Source organism: Sinocyclocheilus grahami, unplaced genomic scaffold (assembly GCF_001515645.1).
Source record: "Sinocyclocheilus grahami isolate Dianchi unplaced genomic scaffold, SAMN03320097.WGS_v1.1 scaffold327.1, whole genome shotgun sequence".
Taxonomy (NCBI): Eukaryota; Metazoa; Chordata; class Actinopteri; order Cypriniformes; family Cyprinidae; genus Sinocyclocheilus; species Sinocyclocheilus grahami.
Window position 1 is genome coordinate 478,428 of NW_015505506.1, and position 23,425 is coordinate 501,852.

The window sequence follows — 23,425 nt, forward strand, 5'->3', positions numbered from 1 at the left end:
TATATATATACACACACACATATATATATATATATATATATATATATATATACCCTTTTAATAAACCCGTGTAAGTAATATCACACAAGCAAGAGTGCTGGCCATTTTCCTGAATATTAGCTTGTGAGCGAATGTGATATTAACTTTATATAACAGTTCAAAAAACATGAATTTAATATTGAGTGAGTTGCATTTTAGACACAGTATTTCTGTTTTGCCCACGGAAATAGCTCCAAACAAAGACAGAGCAGAACTTTTGAACATCTCAGAGCAACTGTGTTTTGTTCCTGAATGAATGTATTTTTGAATGAATCATTTGAGTCAATGATTCAATAATCCTTCATAAAGACAGCCCCTGCGTCCCAACGTTCATACTATCCTTTCTAAATAGTATGTGAGATTAGAATAAGTGTGTCCCAAAGCATAGTATGAAAGGAGTATGTCAGAAGTCCCCGAATGGTCTACTGCTTCAGGTAGATTTTTGAAGTGTGAATCTGTGCACACTAATATGGCTAATATTGCAGATTACAGATCAACGAGTTACTTTTCTCTCTAATACAGTAGGAAGATAAATTAAATTAAATGTTAATTGTGACAAGATGACTGACAGGCCAGCTTACAGTGACAGGACGCATGTAACTGTGCGACAGAGCGTCCGTTAAAGACGCAATTGTATGACGTTATAGTTTGTCCGAAAGCTTGCCTACTCTTCTACTACACAATCAAAAGTGTGTACTTTTTCTTCACCAAAAGAGCACATACTTTTAGGGCATAGTGTAAGTAGGCGAATTGGGATGCAGCAAGCCACTTACTTCGTTTCTAAATGAATCAACCGTTTCGAACAGATCATTTCAATGAATAATTCAATGAATCACTCAATAATCGCTTATTAAGACAGTAACTTGCTGACACCCACTAGCAGTTTTAGTGTCATACTTATTTCTAAATTGACAGGCCTAAACCAGCCAAGGTACCGGCATAAAAACACACTAAGCACAATCTGACCTGTGTTGCAGACTGGAATTAACCACGCCATGCTGGTTTCGTCTGGCCAGATGAGAACTGGCCCCCCGACTGAGCCTGGTTTGGTTACTCCCAAGGTTTTTTCTCCATTTCTGTCACCGATTGATATTTTGGTTCCTTGCCACTGTTGCCTATGGCTTGCTTAGTTACACTTAATTTCTGGAAATATTGTTGGCTTGATTGCACAGACACTATTGGAAGAGAGCTGAACTAGATGATGACATCAATGAACCATCAATGAACTGACTTTATCTGAAAAATTTACTCCTTGTTATTGTCCTCTTGCATTATTGACAAACAATTTTCCTGTTTGACACTGTAAAGCTGCTTTGACACAATCAGTATTGTATAAAGCGCTATACAAATAAAGGTGATTTGATTTATCTAAGCAAAATATTGTTTAAATTATCGATATCGAAAAAAATCACAAAACTATCAAGATTTTTCAATATCACACACCCCTGCATGGAATCTAACTCTTCTGACAGTTCCAATGTGCTCATGTTTCCTAATCTACTCAAAATCAGAATAATAGTAAGACAGATAGTGTCAACTTTATTGAGTTTCTGGAATGGGAGATCCATCAGGAAGGATATTGGTCACGAGTGCGTTGTCGCTTGGCCAGACTGTCTTCATCGCTGATGCCGGCCATAAGGTACTTAAGGCCAGTAATCCAGGTGCGAGCTTCTTCTCCTGTTCCTGACACCAGGTCAAGAGACTCCATGTGCTCGCCATAGTAGATGCTGAAGCAGCAGTTGGGATTAAAGCTACCGTCGGCATACCGCTGGAAGATCTCCGACTGCTTCCCCTCACACAACTCCCGAATGGAGTCGATTGAGACTGTGAGGAGAAGAAAAAAACAATGCAATAGGGACTGAGAAGTTGAAGAAAGAGATGACATTTACGCTGTAATCCTGAGGTGTTCATTAACATTCTACTTTCCTCCAAGCCGCAAAATTCTCAAAGAAACATCATCTCCCATCAACATCCCAATGCTACGAATGTGTGTAATGAAGTCTCTCAAGAACAGATTATGTAAATGAGAAGAGCAGATGGCTACCTCAAATTAAACACTCTCCTACACCAATGCAGACCATTTGGAAACATTTAATTCATCAATTTGGGCTCATTTAAACCTGTCTGCCAAGAGTAGCCACATCTGAACAGCATGCTGTAGTAGTTCATTCCTCGACCCAAAAACAAGCAATCCAAATAACTACTGGATTGGCATCTGATTCAACACATGCCCGTTGACTAACGCACGTGTTTGAGATGTATCACCATAATATCAAGATGGGATTTTAGACAAATAAATACAATATATCTGTTTATTACTGTCTAGAATTCTTGATTCTGATTGGTCAATCATGGCTTTCTGTATTTTACATTGACATATTCCTGTAATGATGCTAAACGGTAAACGGAAAGAAAGATAAACAACACGAAAGTGCATTTAAGAAAGATTAGCCAGAAGAAAGACCATATGGAGTCATTTTACAAACATAGTTTTCTTGTGTTGACATATTTCCATCTGAAACAGGAAGTTGGAGCAGGACAAGCTGGAGCTTTTTGAAAAGTAGCCAAAAGCTTTCATTATACATGGCGACAAGGCAAAACCACACTTGACATCTTGTGTAATCTGTTGTTGACATTACATTTTTTGTAACCCAAATATTAAATGCTGCTATTCATCTTTTTGTTTAAAGTGAAAAGTGACGTGACATATGGCGACCCATACTAGGAATTAGTGCTCTGCATTTAACCCATCCAAAGTGCACACACACAGCAGTGAACACATACACACACCGTGAACACACACCCGGAGCAGTGGGCAGCCATTTTTGCTGCGGCACCCGGGGAGCAGTTGGGGGTTCAGTGCCTTGCTCAAGGGCACCTCAGTCGTGGTATTGAAGGTGGGAGAGAGCTCTGTACATTCACTCCCCCCACCTACAATCCCTGCTGGTACGAGACTTGAACCCACAACCTTTGGGTTATGAGTTCGACTCTCTAACCATTAGGCCACGACTTCCCCAACTGTGGTTTGTATGTTGTTATGCAACAATTTTTTTGTTTTCAAAAGAATAGCTTGATTGTGGTTTAAATACCAAAAACTGAAGTGAAACGTTAGGCCTACATATACAGATTATCTATATTGCAGCAGGTAAACTTGTATAAAATGCATAAAAAGCGCCATGTGCATGCAATTTCCAGTAGGAGACCTATAGGCTGCTAAATAATGCAGATCGAGATGGTAGTAAATACTCAGATGATTTTATTGTTGCACGCTGTCAACATATTTGGTATCATTTGGATTCTCTATGAATCCTTACAGACTCAAAGTTCTCTACCCTGTTGAAAAAAACAGCATATGCTGGTTAGGTATGTAAGTACTCTTTCGCGTCGCATGAATGGAGAATTACATACAAAATGTGGAATTGTCCATTTTGACGAGTATTCACATAAACACAGTTGATTATGTCTTAAGTGAACGTAAACAGCAGGGAGAACGTGTATCAGTACATTGCATCCATTACAGCTGTGCATTCGGTTTTAAAGGGACAGCAGCCTAATTTAGTTGCTATTGTCCGAGTCATTGATGTTAATCAAGCAACAAAAGACTGAAAATCACTCACTGCTCTTGACTGAAAAACTTTAGTAGCCCTGAAGATTAATCTAAATTTATTTATAGAAATAAATATGTCTGCTTGAAAGAATGAAGAATATGGTAAACAAGTTGCTATAAAGAATGCATAATTAGCCTATATAACCAATGGTATTTCATTAAAAAAAGACCATGTTCTTGTTCTTTATGAGAAGTGGTTTTATTTAATTTTAAGATAAAGGTATGTTGTGTGTCACCGCAGTTAAATCGGTGTCTATCATGATAAAACCTTGATATCAAACCTATATAACGAGTTTGGAAATTTTAGAGAAATGCTTAATAAATGCACTGAAACTAAACCCATTCGATTTTAGCCGACTAAATTTACTGTAGATTTAGTCGACTAAAATCTTATGATATTTAGTCGACTAAAACTAGACTAAAACTAAAAACAATTCAGATTACTAAAATATGACAAAAACTAAATGGCATTTTAGTCAAAAGACTATGACTAAAACTCAATCAAAATTTGCTGTCAAAATTAACACTGGTTCAATGCAACTAGCTCCTGCTCAGGACCAGCTCATGAAAAACTAAGGACCATCTTAAATCAGCTGCCATACTTCAAAACATATCGAACCAGCATATGATTTTTTTTTTACACGGTAATGAATCTAACATAGAGGTTTTTGAGCATGGATCAACTGGTGCATGTGTGCGCTCAATGAGGCGACTGCAGTCTTTCCTGTTAATTGAGTCAACTTAAGAAGCTGATTAATTTCCCAGGCTGCGGTGGAATGTCAGGAATGTCTGAACTTTATCTCCCCTCGCAAGACACAATGAGCGTTGTCATCTAGACATGAATCATCGGCTGTGCTACTGAAGTAACGTTCCTCTGTGAGGTCTGATGTCAATAACTCGTGCGAGTCGAGGACACCCTCAGGAAATAGAAAAGGCAAGAGAGGCAGGTCAAGATACAGACGCTGTAATCTAATCCAGTCATATGCAGGACAGTTAAAACAACTACAACATACATAAATATGAATTATAGGCAGAAGTAAAGTATTGCTTTTTTTAATGCTTCCTCTTAAGTTTTCAGTTTCTTAGATTTTTCTTTCAAGAAAAAAGTAATCTCACTTGTGTTTGGTCTTGAGTTTCAGAGGACATCTCAAAGAACGTCCCAAACTATGTTCAGATTGTCACCTCTGCACTCAAAAATTAGAGATCTCAAACAGTCAAAGTTATCATCACACTAATATTTAACAACTAAATGATATAAGATTGAGATATTTATCATATATTCATAATAAATATATAATTATATATTTGTATTATTTATATTAATTTTACAGATGATATCAACATTTGTACTTCCTAAAACGGGTGTCTAATTTTACTCCTGGAGGGCCGCTTTCCAGAAGAGTTCAGTTCCAATCACGTTTGAACACACCCAAACCGAATATTAATTATAAATGTTAACTAGACGTGTTCTCTTCCTGCCTAGAGATGTGTGTTCTTGCCGAAATATAAAAAATGGTCTTTTCAAAACGTGTTTTATGTTTCGCACTTCAGGGATGCTCCCTGGTTTTTGTGGTGCATTGTGAGATTTTTCAGGGAGTGAACGTTCCAGTGCCCTGGAAGGATTTTGCATTTGAGACAGCCCTTAAAATCACTGACTCCCTGATTATTGCCCTGACTACTGAACTAGGAAGCTGATTGAGATGCACCGAAATTTCCCCTCATCTAACACAGCTGATTCAACTGATCAGCCCGTTAATAGTGGCAGCAAAACCAAAAATGAGTGTCCGATAAGTGAGGCAGAAGTTTGTAGTTGTGATAGGTCCGCAGGACATTTTGGGGGACCCAAAATGATTCTTTTATAGCATCACTCCAAGAACCCCCTTTATTTGGCACCTTTGTTTTTAAGAGTGAAGGAGAAAGATTCCCTGAGCAATAAAAGAGCATCATCTGAGTAATGAGATTTTGGTAACACTTTAGATTAGGGAACACTATTCACTATTAACTAGTTGCTTATTGGCATGCATATTACTAGCATATAATGTCTTATTCTGCACGACCATATTTTAAACCCCTTAACCCTACCCGATACCTAAACATAACTACTACAACAACTACCTTACTTACTATTAATGCGCAGCAAATTAGGAGTTTATTGAGGGAGAACTCTTAGTTAATAGTGAATATTTGTTCCCTAATCTAAAGTGTTACTGAGATTCAAGGTCCTAATAAATCATGGTCAGTGATAGAGAAGGCTAATAAAGAGCAATACGCTAAAAATGGCACTTACTTTTGGCTTTTTCATTCTTCCTAGAGGGCCGCCAGCGGATGCAGGACTTGTGCTCGTCCAAGTAGAAAAAGCGCACCAGGCCTTTGGATCCTCCACGCAGTTTCACCATCTGAGTGCCTGTCTGCATGGAGCTCATGCATTTCTCCACTAACAGAACAGAGACACAAATCATTAGATGACTGAATATCGCACAAACTCTCCACTCCAAATGATATTGTGTTGCGTATGAAAGAAAGACAACCCTTGCCAAGATGCAACTCTCACTTGAGAGTGAAAATACACCAAAGATATTTTTTAACACTTAAGACAACAGTAGATCTGGCTTTGGTAAAGAAGTTTCTTCAGAGAACAGACCGATGTTATATAAACAGCAGATGAGCTGAGAGACGATTGTATAATAATCAGTGATGAGTTCACAATAGTGAGCCATCGCTCTGCATCAGCTGTTTCCATCTCTTAGTACTAATGTGGTATTAATATTGGCAGAGCTCATCTGAGGTGGCTCTTTATTTAATAATTATGCCGGGAGCATCAACAGACAGGATGTAATATAAGAAGATTTTAGCGGATCACTAAATCCAGGTTTGAGTGATTGGTGTATACGCTTATGTGTTATTCAAAATGACGGGACTCTGATTGTATGGCTAAAGTACCTTGTTCAAGGCCAAGCGGCGATGGAATAGTGATCCCAGGGTCACCAGTACTTGTAACTTATAAAAATACATAATTTATAGTTCCAATTAGAACCAAAAAAAGGGTTTTACAGCCTGATCCCGAGGAGTTCTACTTTTGTAGAAAACAACCTATATAAAAATGAAGTTTTGATTTTTTTTTGCATTTGGAAATACTGGATTATGAAAAGTATGCATTCCATACCAGAACTCCATGGTATCAGAACTTCCATGAACTCCAGAACTTCCATGACCTGAATGCATTGTAGTTCAACTATACATATATATATACTGTATCTATATATATATATATATATATACAGAGTTCTGGCATAAAACTCTAGATGGCACAGTCCGACAGGTCTAACTCAATCTGACCTAATGACATCATTATCACATGGCAGAGCTGATTGGTTCTCTCCTGTATCGGTAGCCAATGAGCTCGCTGCTCAACATTCAAAAATATGACTAGTGCTTGCCGTAGCAGTTGCAGCTTGCTTCAGAAACCCTCCACCTTCCCCAGCTCCACCTGTATAGATCTGCTATGAGGTGATTCATGTACGCTATATGGGGGTTATTTCATGTATGTTCTATTTGCAGCAGCAATATTTCTTACATGCTCACAGCAGCAAGTCTCGGTACTTGCTCTGCCGCAGCAGCAGCGTAGCAGATCTATTCTGCCAAGACCAAATACATAAACATGGTCATGTGTTGTCATGGCAGAACATTCAACAATACTAAAATAATGGTCTGTTGTCATTTGAATTAATGTTAACTTGCACTGAATTATTGTTAACTGTTTTTTTTAAGGCAGCATTTCCAAATGGCAGACTTAAAGAATTTCTAAATAGCTTTTTTGACACAGGTTCATTTCAGAGGTTGAGCAAGTTATTACATTTTGAAGAAAGATTACAAAGACAAAATTTTCTTTTTAATAACATGCACCAATCATTCACAATAAGACCAGGAATGTGCATTAAGAGAGTAAATGGATTTCATGTTGACTTTAAGCCACCCCCAAAAATAATACACTCAAGAATGACAGAAAATAGTTAATGATATGAAGAGGGTTCTTTGCAGGTGATAAAGAACATATATTTTATGAATATGGAAAGGAACCTGCAACCTTTTTGGATGATTTGCCAGTTAAACCTTTACATAGAATGTAGGTGGGTTTAACAAAAGTTCTGTGAGGCAGTGCCAGCTTAATGCACCATAAATTCAGCCAGCAGTTTTTCCTTGATATGCTCGCAAGAGCAGTGGTCTTTTAAATAGATCTGAACTCTGTTACTGAATACACAGCAGGAAGTTCAGAATCAATAGGGGTTAAACCGAACCGCTTTTTGATTGCTTGAACAGTAGATGCCAAAAAAAGAATGCTTTAGTGAATGTGTCCCATGTTGTGCAAAAGCAGTCTAATGCAAGCGTTTCCCATGTGGTACCTCATCAATAACACTCCTCTAGTGGGTCTGAAATGGTTGCTATGGAAACCAGGTTCATGGCTGAAGCATTCGAGAAACCTGAATGGAAATTTAAAAAACAAATTGACTAGTCGTGTTGTTCATTGACCAGCTTGGATACTCAGATAAACTAGGTGGCTTAACAGCCTTGTTGGCAAAAAGACGTTACAACTGTTATCAGTTAAGTCAACGTCACCAAAGAGTCAAAAGAAGCTGCAGCAATTGGTGGCATTTAAGCCTGTTTAACAGAGGTGATCCTCTAACGCTGCCACATAGCAGGTCAAAGGGGCTCGTCTGCAGGATGTGTGCCAGACAGAAGTAAGGTAAACCTCTCAAGCAGCATCCATCAGGGAATTAAAGCTTAAAAGGATTGCCCATATGTCAGCCCTTGTACAAACAGGTGCCTTTCCATCATGACAAACAAAAGAAATCAGCCTTCTTGACCTCTCAGTGCGTTGATGAAGCCAAATGTCACACCGGTACACTGTAAACAACCGAGGAGAGCAAGTAAAAATAGTTATTGGGTTAATATTTTATGACAGCAGTGACATTCAGATGCTGTTTTTTTATTGTCAAGCATTTGCAATTTTACAAGCCTCACAGTTGACCTATAGATTTGCAGATTACGTGATAATTTAAGTATTTATCACAAATGACAAAAAGTAACAAATTGTAAAACATTTTTGTTTATTTTACTTTATGTTATTTCTTGTGGTAGAACTTTTAATTTAGCATGGAAATGCAGGGACAAAGTTCAACCTAATATAACATATTGACATTTTTATTAACAAACAAAAGACACACACACAAAATTATCTCAAAATACCCATTTCAGAAAGTATTCTCATAAACACAGTTGGATATGTCTTAATTGATGTGTATGTGTGTCATTATATTGGATCTGTCTTAAAGTGACAGTAGCCTATAAATACCTGCTGCTGTCTGTGTCATTTATGTTAATCAAACAACAAGACACAGCTTTAACAAAGATTAATCTATATTTAATGTATACAGTGAACACTATGAATTTTCTTTTACACTTAATTAGTATGTTTCTGTACCTGAATACTACTAGACCTTATTTATTTAAAACTTTAATATTTTCTATTTATTTATGCTTGTAATTTGCGTATTTTCTCTTATTTTATTACTAACTGTTCTGGTGTCATTAATAATGTTTGACATTTTTTAGTTTTAGTAACTTTTGCCGTGGTATCAAAGAAGTGCATAAAGTGTTTGTCTCAACCCCTAATCTATTTTACTGATCTGAAAAATGATCCAATCATGACTCAGAATTCTGAACCCTGAGTTTTGTTATCCAGATAAGGGGTCTTGGCCATTTGAGAGCATGTGCATGAGACAGGAATTAAGTGTGTAAGTCCCAGGTCTGCAAAATGCCAAAGTTCAGTGCCCTTAACACACACTGTAGCCACACTATTTCTAATACCGCTTTGGAGCAGTAGCTGAAGCTACATGTACCCATCATTCATCGTGTTCAGGATCTCATGTGCCCTGAAATTGTGGGTTTGAAGAAAAATTTCCACTTTAAGGTAAATTAATTAGATATAACACAATTTAGCAGTGAAATGTGAAGTGTTGCACATTTTATTGGTGCAGAGATGAGTATGTGTATTTTGTAAAATTATTGCAATTGCTTTTTATAACTTAAAAGCACCATGATTAAATTGTGTTGTCTATTCCATAGGGACATTTAGAAGTTTTATTGCAAATAATTACAAATCAAAATGTCCAAATAAAGCTCTGTAAAACATTTGCTTACTGTTTTTACAACACTGTCATACTTTAAATTTGTCCCATCAGGTAATCAAAAGTTGTACACAAGCTTATAGTCTTTATGAACACTTGGGCCAAATGCAAGAAATAGGTCATGCAATTAGACAAGTGGTCAAGTGCTAAGATCACAAATTTGAATATTGGCACAGACTACATCAACACCAAACTAGAACTGTGACAAAAACATAAAATTACTTTAAAAAGCAATATATTGAACATAAGCCTTGATGTACAGGTCAGAGGGCATGTTGAATAATCTCTGGAATAATCTTTCAAAGACATGCAACTTCACAAAATGACTTTCATAATCAACTAAACTGAAGCAATTCAATAAGTTTATTTAAAAACAAAGACAGTAAGAATAAATTTTTCTAGGTTTTTTTAACTCTTACCAAATAAGCCTAGCTTCCATTTGGATCCGTACACAGAATTATCCCCCGTCCAAAAGAATCCTGCCATGAGTCGTGACAGAGTCAGCTTGTGAAGAGCTTTAGAGCAGACAGCTGCCAACACTGGGGTCGGTACTCGGGCTGGAGGTGTTGCCAGCTTAGTAGCAAGCGCGGGCTTCATTTGAGGAGCTAATGTTGGGGGCATCACGACTGGACTAGCAGACAGGAGGGTGGCACACATTGCTCTGTTGTTGCCGACTTACTAGTAGAATCCTTGATTTCTTTCTTGCGCTTTGCTTCCTCTGATTCCTGCCTTTCTATCCTAACAATCGCTCTGTCAAACAAAGCTCAATGCAAACCTCCATCCAACAACGTTTCACAAGAAAATCTAATGGCAAGAACATAAAAAAAACAATACGTCCAAACCTGCAGGATTTGAAGTATAGTCTTGCAGACATCAGAACAGTCTTAGCAGCTTCAGTCCAGGCTGGGGCTGTCTTTCTGATGGCATGCTGTGAGATGCCATACTAGTAAAGATGCTAACTTATTGACTGTGTAGCACCTGTCAAGCCGACACTTAAATCCCCTCAGAACTGTAATCCAGGCCTGGGGGATTTAGGTAGCTTATTGCGCACAGAACCACAGCACAGATATCAGAGGAAGAGAGCTCTTCCTATAATCATAAAAGCATCTACATGATTGTTTTCTAACCACTGAACTTCAAAGTAATGGTGTAATGCAATTGCATTTGCCCATACACAGGAAGATCATTCAGGACTTTAGTGGCTCTTGCTAAAGCAAGCATCACTATCTTTATTGCTGATACTATATGAATAAAGTCGTAACCCTGACTATTTCGATTTAATGTGCAACTCTTTCTGAATCGTTTGTGCGACAGGCATGAATGATACCTCAAATAATACAGCCTGTTGAGGAGGGGTGTGCTGTGCTTTCTAAGAGATTTGACTGAAATTATTAGGATGGGGGAAGATAAAACAAGTACAAAATAAATGAAAATTCATATTTTAGGTAAAAAAACAAAAAAAACAAATTACACTATTAAAAACAATAAATACAATATCTCATTTAATAATTAATAATTCATTTAATTGTATATTTATTGAAAGCAAGTACAAATCATAATAAGTAAAATCATAATTTATCAATAAATCATACATTTCAGTGGTCACACTTTATTTTAAGGTCTAATTTCCACTATTAACTATGTATTTTGCCTCAATAAACTCCTAATTTGCTGTTTATTAATAGTTAGTAAGGTAGTTATTAGTAAGCTAGTAATTAGGTATGGAATAGGATCAAGGGATCTAAAATATGGTCATGCAGAATAAGGCATTATTATGTGCTTTATAAGTACTAATAAACAGCCAATATGCTAGTAATATGCATGCTAATAAGCAACTTGTTACTAGTGTGAATTGGTCTTTAAAATAAAGTGGTACCATTTCAGCATTTTTAGATTTATTCCAAAATATTAACTAGAAGAATGCAGTAAAAATTTATTTTGTGTATATACTATTTGAAAACTCTCCTTTAATAGGAGATTTAATAGCTCGTTAAAAGTGCTCACTGAAATCCGCCTCATCATTTAAAGTTTGATTGGATGTGACAGAAAGCGGTGACAGAAAGTGCACTTAAAATATATTTAGGCCTAAATTTAAGAGTGTATTTAACTACTATGCATGTGCATAATTTGCTACAGTGCACTTATTGTGTACATACATGTTTTTAATATTGTACTTACATTTAAAAACACCTTCCTGTAGTTACATCTGTAATTTTGTTGTTACATTAATAATTACACTGTCGACCCTACCTCTATAGGGCCTTTCGCACCGCGGGAACCTTTTCATAGTACCAGAACTAATTGTGGAACTACCCACTTTTTGGCGTTTTCGCACTGCCGGAACTGGGTGCGATTTTAGTACCGTACTGCCTTTTTCGAGAACCAAACTGGCTCCTACTCCGAAGGGCCGGTGTCCTGCAGGGTTTAGCTCCAGCTTGCCTCAACACGCCTGCCTGGAAGTTTCTAGTGTGCCTAGTAAGACCTTGATTAGCTGCTTCAGGTGTGTTTGATTAGGGTTGGAGCTAAATTCTGCAGGACACCGGCCCTCCAGGACCGAGGTTGGGCACCCCTGAACCAGCACAACTGGTACTAATCATGACGTAAGTAGACATTGATTGGCCAAACGAATACGAAAACGCCCTCACCCGCCATGATTTAAAACGCCGTGTAAACATACTGTAAACATTGTCTCAACTTATTTCGCAAGTATGGAGAACAGCGATAGATGGACGGACGCTGAAGTGCAGGCACTTGTAGCAAATGTAGCACTGCCAGTTGTCGTTGGAGATTCTTAGTCCTCCTTTCCGTTCTTTCAATCGCTTTACGTATACGTCGACTTTCCATGTCCATTATTGTGAAACCCGCGAGACACAACAAAAACACAGCTCCGATCACAGTGTCCTCCATCCTCCTGTTGTTAATGTTGTTCTTCTTTGTTTCTGTTGTTGAACGCCGTGCACAAATGACGACGCTGTCGACCGGCTTACGTCACTTCTTAGTACACACTGTCAAAATCGTCCCAGTACTTTAGTACTGTACATTTAGTTCTGGAACTAAAGTGGTGCAAAAGGCCCTTATCTGTTAACCCACACCTAAACCTAACCAAACCAACAAACCTGCCCCTAAACTTACCGTAAGAGCAGCAAAAGTGTTTTACAATTCAACATGAACTCAATACTGTAAGTGCATTGTACCAAATAATGCATTATATTTGATATAAACACATGGTAGTTAAAAACACTTAATATAAAGCGGGACCACTTAATGTGATGCATATTTGTCAGTCATACACAAACGAAATGAGTAAGATTTCTTTTAAAAACACAATATACAGGTTTTTATATTTATCATCAATCAATCCAATTTTGTCTCATTCACCAATTATAAATAATACTACAACATGACTACAAAACTAGACACAGCAAACAGGAAACCAGAATTATACTTTCAGTCAGCTTTTAAAGTTTATCTATCATATCTATATAATGCCTTTTTGTGTTTTGTAATATATATGTGATGCATAGGTCTGTAATAAAGTGAGAATAACAGTACCTACTGCATGTGCCGATGTACCATCCCATACTGATCCTATTGGAAAGCACTCAAGCTGAGTGCTGATGCTATGGTTACCTCCTCAGTCTAACACAACTTTACATCTCAAGCATTGCTTTAGAGCCAGGTAAGTGTAGGTAGCTCAGGTAACACATGTGTTTTTGTTTTCCTGGCTCTGTACAGGATGAAAGTATGCTCTTTCACCTAAAGGTTAATTAGGTATTTTTTTTAATTATCTGTACTTTCTGCCAACATTTAAGGACACATTTAGGGACATGACCTACAGTAGGCTTCTCTGAATGCTGAAAGGGAGACAGAAGTCCTTCTTTGCCTTACTATCCAAAAATGTCCCGAGGCAGGAAATTATACTGTAGAACTGATTGTCTTGCACTTTAAAAAGCAAAAAAAAAAATTTAATTAAATTTTGTGTGCTAGGGAAAATGCTAAAAGATGATCAGAAAAAAACATTTTTAGGACAAAAATTGCTGGTTGAAAAAGTCGCTGCATAATGACTGCAAGGTCCTGCATGTAAACATGTTCGTTTGCCGGTCAAAGGGAAAGCAGAAGTCATGCTGTGATAGCCAATGTCTGGTCTAAAGTACAGTGTCAGTGCTCTGTCTGCCTACATTTCATGCTGTGTATTAAACGTTCTGCCCCAGCTTGCACCTGAGAAACCTTTACACCCACAAGCATGCAGCTGCCTACTGCGGTCAATATGAAGGGCAGGATGGGGTCAGCAAAGGCACTGCATCTGTCTTCAAAAGCAAGAATTGAGAATTCATTTTTGTACTTGAACACACTTCGAACACACCACCATCATATGCTTTATTGATTCATAAAATGTTCCTTAAACCAATACAGTGTATATGAATTTATCATTTACTAAATCATGCTGAAACTTGCTGGCAGTGTTAGTTTTGCTGATGAATAATTTCCGTTCATGGTTTTCGTCAGCAAAATTGTTTCACTGTTGACAACGAGAAGATAACTAACTAAAACCACTTATGGATGGCAAAAAAGTATGCTGAAAATCTATTGGCCTTTTCATCAATGAATGAAAACAAGAGTAAAATGTTAGGGAGAGATGATTTGGATGAATTTGAATAACTGTGACGGTGTGAAAGAGAATTCAGTTTGGTACTGTTTTGTGTGCACACACAACCGAACCACACACACAGAAAGCTGCATCTCTGGCAGTGTATCAGTACTGAATTGAGTTCTCTTTTGGGTCCTATAGCTCTTTATTGGACAAATACACAGACAAGTGTGTCAAAATGTCAATTTTAGTGAGTATTCATGAGAACACCGTAAGTTATGTCTTAAGTGAATGTGAACAGCTGGGAGATGTATATTGAATCTGTGCATTAGATCTTAAAGTGACAGCATCCTAATATACCTGCTACTGCCTGTGTCCTTAATCTTATTAAAAATAAATAAAAATAAAAAATTTGGGTGGGTGTGAGGAAAATCACTCACTGCTCTTCGCTGAATCCCTTTAGCTTTTTTATTTTTTATTTATACATATGTCTGCTTTAAAGAATGAAGAATGTCGTTTGCATTTTGTTATAAAAATGCATATATAACAACTGGTCTTCTATTAAAAAGAAGACCATGTTCTTTCTTTCTTTTTTATTATTAATGTACTTTCATTTAATTTTTGGATAAAAAACATGTTATGTCACAACAGTTAAATCCTAATATCATTCATATTAATGGATTAATAGATGTTTTCTCTAAGAGTATACTAATACTGATTTTTAATTAATTAATTACAATTGAACTAAACTAGATTTTTTTGAACTATGATATTTAGTTTCAGTTAATTTATTTAATTTAGATCATGTTTTACAGTTGAAATTGAAGTTGATTCATAATTTATTATTTTACAGTAACAGTAACACTATTTTCCTGTTATTATTGTGAAGCAGAAACAATCTGTACTGTATAAAGTGTTATATTAATAAATGTGACGACTGGACTTGACAATGTTTACATGACCTTAGAATGTTTTTATAATGTCTTGAACAACAGGGACCTCCATCAGCGCCTTTTTGAAGGCAGTTAAGGGGTTTTGACATGTCGGTCCTGCTTTTTACATTAGTTTAAACAAGTGGATCAGCTATGATAATATAAAGCTACTGCTGAACTGCTGCTGGGTAGCTTTAGCTGACCAGTCTCTCATGGTTGGGCTTTTGTATCCTTTCTGCAGAATAGCAGAGGGAACGTTAGGCTGCACTGGATGCATCTGTCCAACAGTTGCTTTTAAATTCCATCAGGAGTTCCCAAAAATCACTCCTAGATCCAAGTTTTCACAGTGTCTTTGCTAGATTTTCCTGAGGTTTCTAGCTGACATGTGCATACAGGTATTTGATGTTGAACAGGGTCGTTCAACACAGAGGTGGTGGTGTAGTGGTAAAGTCCATGATTGCTAGCCATGGGGTTCCTTGTTTGATTCCAAAAGAAGGAATCCATGAGCCATCTCCGGCAATACACTCAACTCTAGGATGCTCCAGGCGACTTTTCCTCTACAATAAGTCTGTCATTCTAAGGTGACATCTTGTGAAAGTCATGGAAACTAATTCTCCTAACAAAAAAGTGAATGTTTTGGTATTAACCTGCGAGACTGACAGAGCTGAGAGGCTAGAGGAGTAGCTCAGATGCCTCTGCAGATTTCTGGCATGTTGCTGAACAACATTAGCAAGGTGAACAGATGTGAAGGGGCCATAGTGACAGCAAGGCCACCCTCATAGAAAATGCATGCTGGCAATATGTGCCCAATGGAAAGTCCAGACTCAGGAAACGGGGTTCTGGAGGATTCTTGAAGGAATGAGTCTTTTGGAAGCTCACCTTCAACAAATTGTGCATATGGTTGTCTGGTTAAACAATCAGTTCTGTTTGCCAACATATGCCATGGCTAGTGCCATCCCGCCTTCGCCCATTGCTCTATTCTAAATGTGCAAGATCCAACTACACACATTGTCTAAAATGAATGAGACTAAAGTGTGAAAAGGACAAGACAGCTCTCATCAGCGACCATCTGGCTTAGGTGGGTCTTGTGTTCTTCACCAGTAAGCTAATGAGACACTTTGTCTGCTTCTGTCTTATCCCTTCATGTCATCCTGGGACGAAACTACTTATGAGCCTAGAAATGTGAGGTGTTTATATGATAAACACGTAACACTTTACGATAGGTGGCCTTAACTACTACTGACATTAAATATCTACAAAACTATGGATTTACAGGTTGTTCTAGAAAATTCTTTCAAATTTACTTTCAATGAATTTGAGGTATGGTTAGGTTTAATAGTAAAGGAAGAGTTAGGGTTAGGATTCTAAGGGTTAGAGTTAGGTTTAGGTGTAAGGGTGAGGTTGGGTTAGGGTTAGGGTTAGTATTAGGGGTTAGATCTGGGTTTTGGGGTAAGGGTTGGGAAACGTAAAGTTAACAGTCTAAGTACAAATGTTAATTAAATGCATGTACTTTAAATGTACTGTAATTACAATGCACCAACATATATGTACATAATAAGCATAATGCATTGTATCAAATTGTTACATAGTTATTAACACCACCTAATAAAACGTTTGACTAGATTCACATACAGTATGTATTTTGTTATTGTTGTGCCTCCAGAAAATGATGGGAAATTACTTTTGCTTCTTGGCAAGCAACAGGACAGAACATTCATCCAAATTATTCCTACCACATACTGTATAAATACTCTGGCATGAATCTCTAATCGACATGATTCAAACAGTTCAAACAGTATTCAAACAGTTGCCGCTTATGAACAATCCCGTGTTTCCCACTGGTAATTATGACATTGTTGTTTATGTGACATTCATGTGCATTTATCTCATAAAATCGATCGTTCTGACATGACTTGAAGCCAGCGTTATCTTTGCATGACTTTTCAGTGCAGTATTTCACAATCCTGCTCCTGGGTCCCCCAGCACAGCACATTCCTGTCTAACGCACTTATTTCAACTCATGATCTCATTAGTAGAGTTCTTAATAGCCTGCATGGGCCATGTCAGATTAGTAAAACACCTCAAATGAGCAGCGCTGAGACAACCCCAGGAGCAAAATTGAGAAAAACTGTTCTGTGGTTCAGAACGGAGCACTTTTATTAGGCAACCCAGCTGAGCAACTTCCTTTTCATTCTGATGTCAAAGGATATTAACACAAGATGCAGGACAGGTTGGGATAAGAGTTTCTAAATGCATGGTTACATTCTTTGGCTAATGTATAACCCAGGGTTGTCCAAACCTGGTCCTGAGAGGGAGTTTCCAGCCAACTCCAACCAGCTCCAACATACTTACCTGAAAGTTTCTAGTGAGTCTGAAGACCCTGATTAACTGGAGCAGGTGTGTTTAATTACAGGTTGGAGCTAAACTCTGCAGAACAGCAATAGCAAAGCAAATAATAACATAATTTTCCTTTTTGGGAGCATTAACCCTTTACATTTATTGTGCACATCATTGCAATGCATTTATAGCAATAATAGCCTACTGAGAACTGAGTGATTGCAGCAATTGATCTGTACACACTGTGTAATTACAACATAACTAGCAACTGACTAACATATAAAAGCCATTATTGGTCATCTTAACAGTATACAGTAAATTCATACAGTCATTCATTTTTCTTGTGTTTTCAAGACAGCTAATTAGCTTTCAGCTAGAACCACTTTCTTAAACATAATAATTCAAAATCTCTTAATAATGAAATAATGAAATGGTAGTGTCAATCATCATTTGTTGCCTGTTCAGCAACTGTGTTGACGGTTTATTCCTAAATTAGCCACCATGACGCTGGATAGTTGTTCTGTGTTGATTATGCTGTTAACAAGTTACTGGACACAACAATTTTAAGTTTGTCTTTTTTTATAATTAATTGATTCACTTTAGTGTTTAACATATGAGAATAGTGCTAAATTCAGAATGTTCTAATAAATATACAATAGACTGTATACTGTACATCGTCTATTGTACAATATACAATAAACCAAAAAATGTCCAATAGACTCAACCCAGGCACATTGGAAAAACATGCCCGTGGAGACGTTTCTGCAAAATTACATTAAATTGCTTCTTGCATGTTTCGCAACACTTTCAGAGTGAAATGTCCAGTGAATTTCCACTTTGTCCGAAACAGATGAATGTGAATCTTGCCATTTATTTTATTCTGAAAATAACTTTTTCTACTCCTACTCTAAACCCTACCCTACCCTAAACCTAACCACTAGTGCTAACAAAAACTTCAGATAAAAACACATTTGCTGGAGCAACCATCCTATTTTAGCACTCTTCTAAGTCTTTGAGCTTTTACCGTTGCTCTTGTTTCATGGAAATCATACCCAAGCGCTCTTCAACAAAAGAGCAATGCTGTACCAGGTGTGCTACAGCACTTTAGTTTACCATGTCAAGAAAAGCCATACATATGGAGCTGGCTATGTGATTCAAATGTCAAAATGTATTTGTTTACAAATCATGGACAATAATACAAGTGTTTTGAGTTCACATAACATTATACTGTAGTAAATCATACATAGGTACGTACGTTTACATATACTGTATATATAAATATAGAGGTACATTTTCAAAAATGTAGTTCAGGCACATTTTTCCAGCGAGTCTATGTTTAATAGACTCTCTCCAGATTAATGAAACAGTGTATGATGCACAGGAAATGGATTTCTTGAGTACTTGTGTATTGGAAAGAAAACCCATTGCTAATGGATTACATAATTACCCATTATCAGCCATGTATGTTTGCACAATGTATTTCAAGTATAGTTTAAATATTCATAATATTGAAAGACAGATTTTTCTACATCAGGTCGAAATACAGTGTCACGATCACCAGCTGGAGTGCCCTTGATAACCACCAGAGGGCATTCCATCCCATACCTCTGTCACTCAGTCTTGGACATTTCCCATAATCCTTTGCCCGGATTCATCAGCACTCATTGGCCGTTTCTCAATATATGTTCTTAAGCTATCTTGCGTCCTTGTGTTCTCGCTCTACGTCATCGTTAACTGGCGAAGTTCAATTCCAATACTTAAAAACGCAAGTACAGAGGATGCATGAAAGTGCCCGGATGTGTTCTCGATATCGAGGATGCATCGAATGCAGACTTGAGAAAATCGAACTTTTAGAAATCCCAGAAGATGCTGCGGGTGCACGATGTACGGAAAAGCCTGTAAACTTTTAAACGTCTCACTGCAAGCCTGTAAATACGCGACAGCTCGCTAAAGTAAACATTGTCATTTTGTTTGCATAATTTTAATAAAGCGATAAAAGACCTGGAAAAAAGCCTGTCATGCGTTTTATTGGTATATTTTTTAACAATGGTAATTTTAACATTGACAAAATATAGCTAAAATTAAATATACATGCCGAAGCCTAATCTTTTTTACAAATACATATGGTAAACTAAAAATAATAATATAAATACTATGAAAGTATTGTCTTTTAATAATCTGAAATAAATGTTTTATGTCAGTTGACGGTATGTCAGTTGAGTGCAAGATCACAGTGCATCTCTATTCTCACAAAGATGCGTTCTGTGTTCTCACGTCCTTCTGAGATCGTTCTTTCAAGGTAGCCTGGCAAGACTGGTCTCCACGAGAACACAAGTTAATTGTTTGCACCTGTGTCCCATTAGTATTGTTAGCTCACCCTATATAAGCCCGGTTCTCACTGTCATTCATCACTAAGTCTTGTATGTGTTCACAACTGCATTTCTAAGCCTTTTATCCTGGTTCTCTCGTGTCTTGTTTCCTTGGTTTCCCTGGTTTTGGATTACCCCTTTAATAAATACTGCGTCTGAATCCTCAACCTTCATGTACCTGAGCAGTTTCATGACATACAAGGTCAAGATCTATAGAGCCTAAGCTGTGTTGTTATGTGTGTAACACACTGGCATTATTTTACTGTAGTTTACTGCTCGCTATATACACTCACTGGCCACTTTATTAGGTACACCTTGCTAGTACCGGGTTGGACACCCTTTTGCCTTCAGAACTGCCTTAATTCTTAGTGGCATAGATTCAACAAGGTGTTGGAAACATTCCTCAGAGATTTTGGTCCATATTGACATGATAGCATCACGCAGTTGCTGCAGATTTGTCGGCTGCACATCCATGATGCGAATCTCCCGTTCCACCACATCCCAAAGGTGCTCTATTGGATTGAGATCTGGTGACTGTGGAGGCCATTTGAGTAAAGTGAACTCATTGGCATGTTCAAGAAACCAGTCTGAGATGATTTGAGCTTTGTGACATGGTGCATTAACCTGCTGGAAGTAGCCATCAGAAGATGGGTACACTGTAGTCATAAAGGGATGGACATGGTCAGCAACAATACTCAGGTAGGCTGTGGCGTTTAAACGATGCTCAATTGGTACTAAGGGGCCCAAAGTGTGCCAAGAAAATATCCCCCACACCATTACACCACCACCAGCAGCCTGAATCGTTGAGACAAGGCAGGATGGATCCATGCTTTCATGTTCTTTACATCAAATTCTGACCCTACCATCTGAATGTCGCCGCAGAAATCGAGACTCATCAGACCAGGCAACGTTTTTCCAATCTTCTATTGTCCAATTTTGGTGAGGCTGTGCGAATTGTAGCCTCCGTTTCCTGTTCTTAGCTGACAGGAGCGGCACCCGGTGTGGTCTCTTCTGCTGACGTGTTGTGCGTTCAGAGATGGTATTCTGCATACCTTGGTTGTAACGAGTGGTTATTTGAGTTACTGTTGCCTTTCTATCATCTCTAACCAGTCTGCCCATTCTCCTCTGACTTCTGACATCAACAAGGCATTTTCGTCCACATAACTGCCGCTCACTGGATATTTTCTCTTTTTCGGACCATTCTCTGTAAACCCTAGAGATGGTTTTTAGCAGCCGTTTTTGAAATACTCAGACCAACCCATCTGGCACCAACAACCATTCCACATTCAAAGTTACTTAAATCCCCTTTCTTCCCCATTCTGATGCTCTGTTTGAACTTCAGCAAGTCGTCTTCACCACATCTAGATGCCTAAATGCATTGAGTTGCTGCCATGTGATTGGCTGATTAGCAATTTGTGTTACCAAGCAATTGAACAGGTGTAAAGTGGCTGGTGAGTGTATTTATTATTAGAATTCGTAAAAAAAAAAACATTTAACTCAACTAGGTAGTTGAGACATTATATAAAACCACTGCCAGCGTAGTTGGAGTTTTGACTAAAAACCTTATACTGTACTTACACATACATGACAACTTCCTTGTGTGACAACTAGCCCTGGCCTTCTTAATATGCTTTGTTGAAAGATTAACTCTCCTTTAATTTGCACATACTGAGCTTGTGTTCTGTCCTTTTCAAAAGCAAGCAGGCCTGTTTTGATTATCACTAATTGTATCTCAGATGAAAGTGATATCACATAGCTCTTCCCCTTAGACACACACTCACACACCCCTCACAGGAAAGGCTCCTGTTGGATCACATGCGTCAAAAGCGGTGCAGAGAGGGCAGCCTCCAGTGTGGAGAGAAAGGGAGTCTGAATGAACAGATGGCGACACAGGGGAAAGGATACGGTGCCCTGCTGGTAAACTTTCCCCGGGCGAAGGCTTGGGTGGGGAGGGGGCTCAAATGTTCTGGCTTAACTAATCCTGTGCCTATGGATGACACTGACTGCTCATACTGTAATGAAGAACTAACTCTGGCATATGTATTCTGTGTTTATTGTTAACCCCTGTTGCATTTTTTCTGCTAATGAAGAAGGACAGCTCTTTACATTGTTACAGGTAGCACTTGTATATTTAGATTTGAGCAAAGCATAGAATCAACCGCTGAAGTACAGTGGGGAAAAAAGTATTTAGTCAGCCACCAATTGTGCAAGTTCTCCCACTTAAAAAGATGAGAGAGGCCTGTAATTTTCATCATAGGTATACCTCAACTATGAGAGACAAAATGAGAAAAAAAATCCAGAAAATCACATTGTAGGATTTTTAAAGAATTTATTTGCAAATTATGGTGGAAAATAAGTATTTGGTCAATAACAAAATTTCATCTCAATACTTTGTTAAATACCCTTTGTTGGCAATGACCGAGGTCAAACGTTTTCTTTGGCACAGTGAAGGATGTGTATGATTTTGCCAACTGTCTGTATCCAAAAACTAACCTAGCTTTAAAACAATTAGGCTAAAAAAAAGTTATACAAATAGATTTTAGTCAGAGTAGCGCCATATTTAATTTTTGACAGAAATGAATGTGGGAGGATTAGAATTGTTGATATGCTCGTTCATTGGAAAACTAAGATAAATAACACAAACATTCCCCGAGAGATTCAGGTTAAGTCCCATGACTCAACATGTGCCATGACACACTCCCACCCATTAAGCAGCTCTGGGATTTTATCTGTAATATATGAATGGTATCCTAGATATATAGTTGCATTATTTCCTAAATAACTTGCACTTAGAAATCCGTTTTGGCTAACCGTGATTTCACCAAGAAGAACTTTCATGTTCTGTCTGGCAAAATTATGTTTGGCTTTCTTTAGGGATCTCTTCAGGGAAGAAAAACAATGCTAAACTTCAGAGAACAAACAAAGAACCCACACATGATGGCTCAGCTATTTAAAAAAAAATCCCTGTAGGTAATTATATGTGTTAGTGCTATGGCCTATGAACAAAAACAGGCTAATATGAAGCTATTAGATCACAAGGAACAATAAGAAATACATAGGCATCTCATCGCAATACTCACTTTCACATAGACGTTTGGACAATACATTTTTTCTCTTTGAGGCTTATGATCTTATTGAAGGAGTGCAGGCTTGTGTTGTGAGAGTGTGAGTTTGGGTTGTCACATTAAACCAAGATGTCACGCTTTACTTGTCTACCTGTGACTACAGCTCACAGTACTAACACACAGTATAAAACATGAACAAACACCAGCAGTCTTCAGCATAAAAGCACACCTCCCACATACAGCTAGCTTTGTCTCTGCGAGAGCAATCTTTTCTGCCATATTTTAGAAAAAAAGCACAAATCG

At 37.8% G+C, this 23,425-nt stretch overlaps 1 protein-coding gene across 4 annotated transcripts in view; it reads right to left on the reverse strand.

Annotated features, from left to right (window-relative positions):
• The window catches only part of LOC107602463 (1-phosphatidylinositol 4,5-bisphosphate phosphodiesterase eta-2-like), a 63,179-nt gene that overhangs the window by 33,915 nt on the left and 5,839 nt on the right, over positions 1-23,425 (reverse strand). For 3 of the 4 annotated variants that reach the window (XM_016294964.1, XM_016294970.1, XM_016294967.1), the window contains exons 1-3: positions 10,251-10,732; positions 5,934-6,080; positions 1,620-1,863 (exon numbers count right to left, since the gene is read on the reverse strand). In XM_016294964.1, the coding sequence (XP_016150450.1) occupies positions 1,620-1,863; positions 5,934-6,080; positions 10,251-10,488 (629 nt within the window). In that variant the 5' untranslated portion in view covers positions 10,489-10,732. Of the gene's footprint in view, positions 1-1,619; positions 1,864-5,933; positions 6,081-10,250; positions 10,733-23,425 lie in introns of those variants that run through there. The other variant, XM_016294965.1, reaches the window with a different exon arrangement.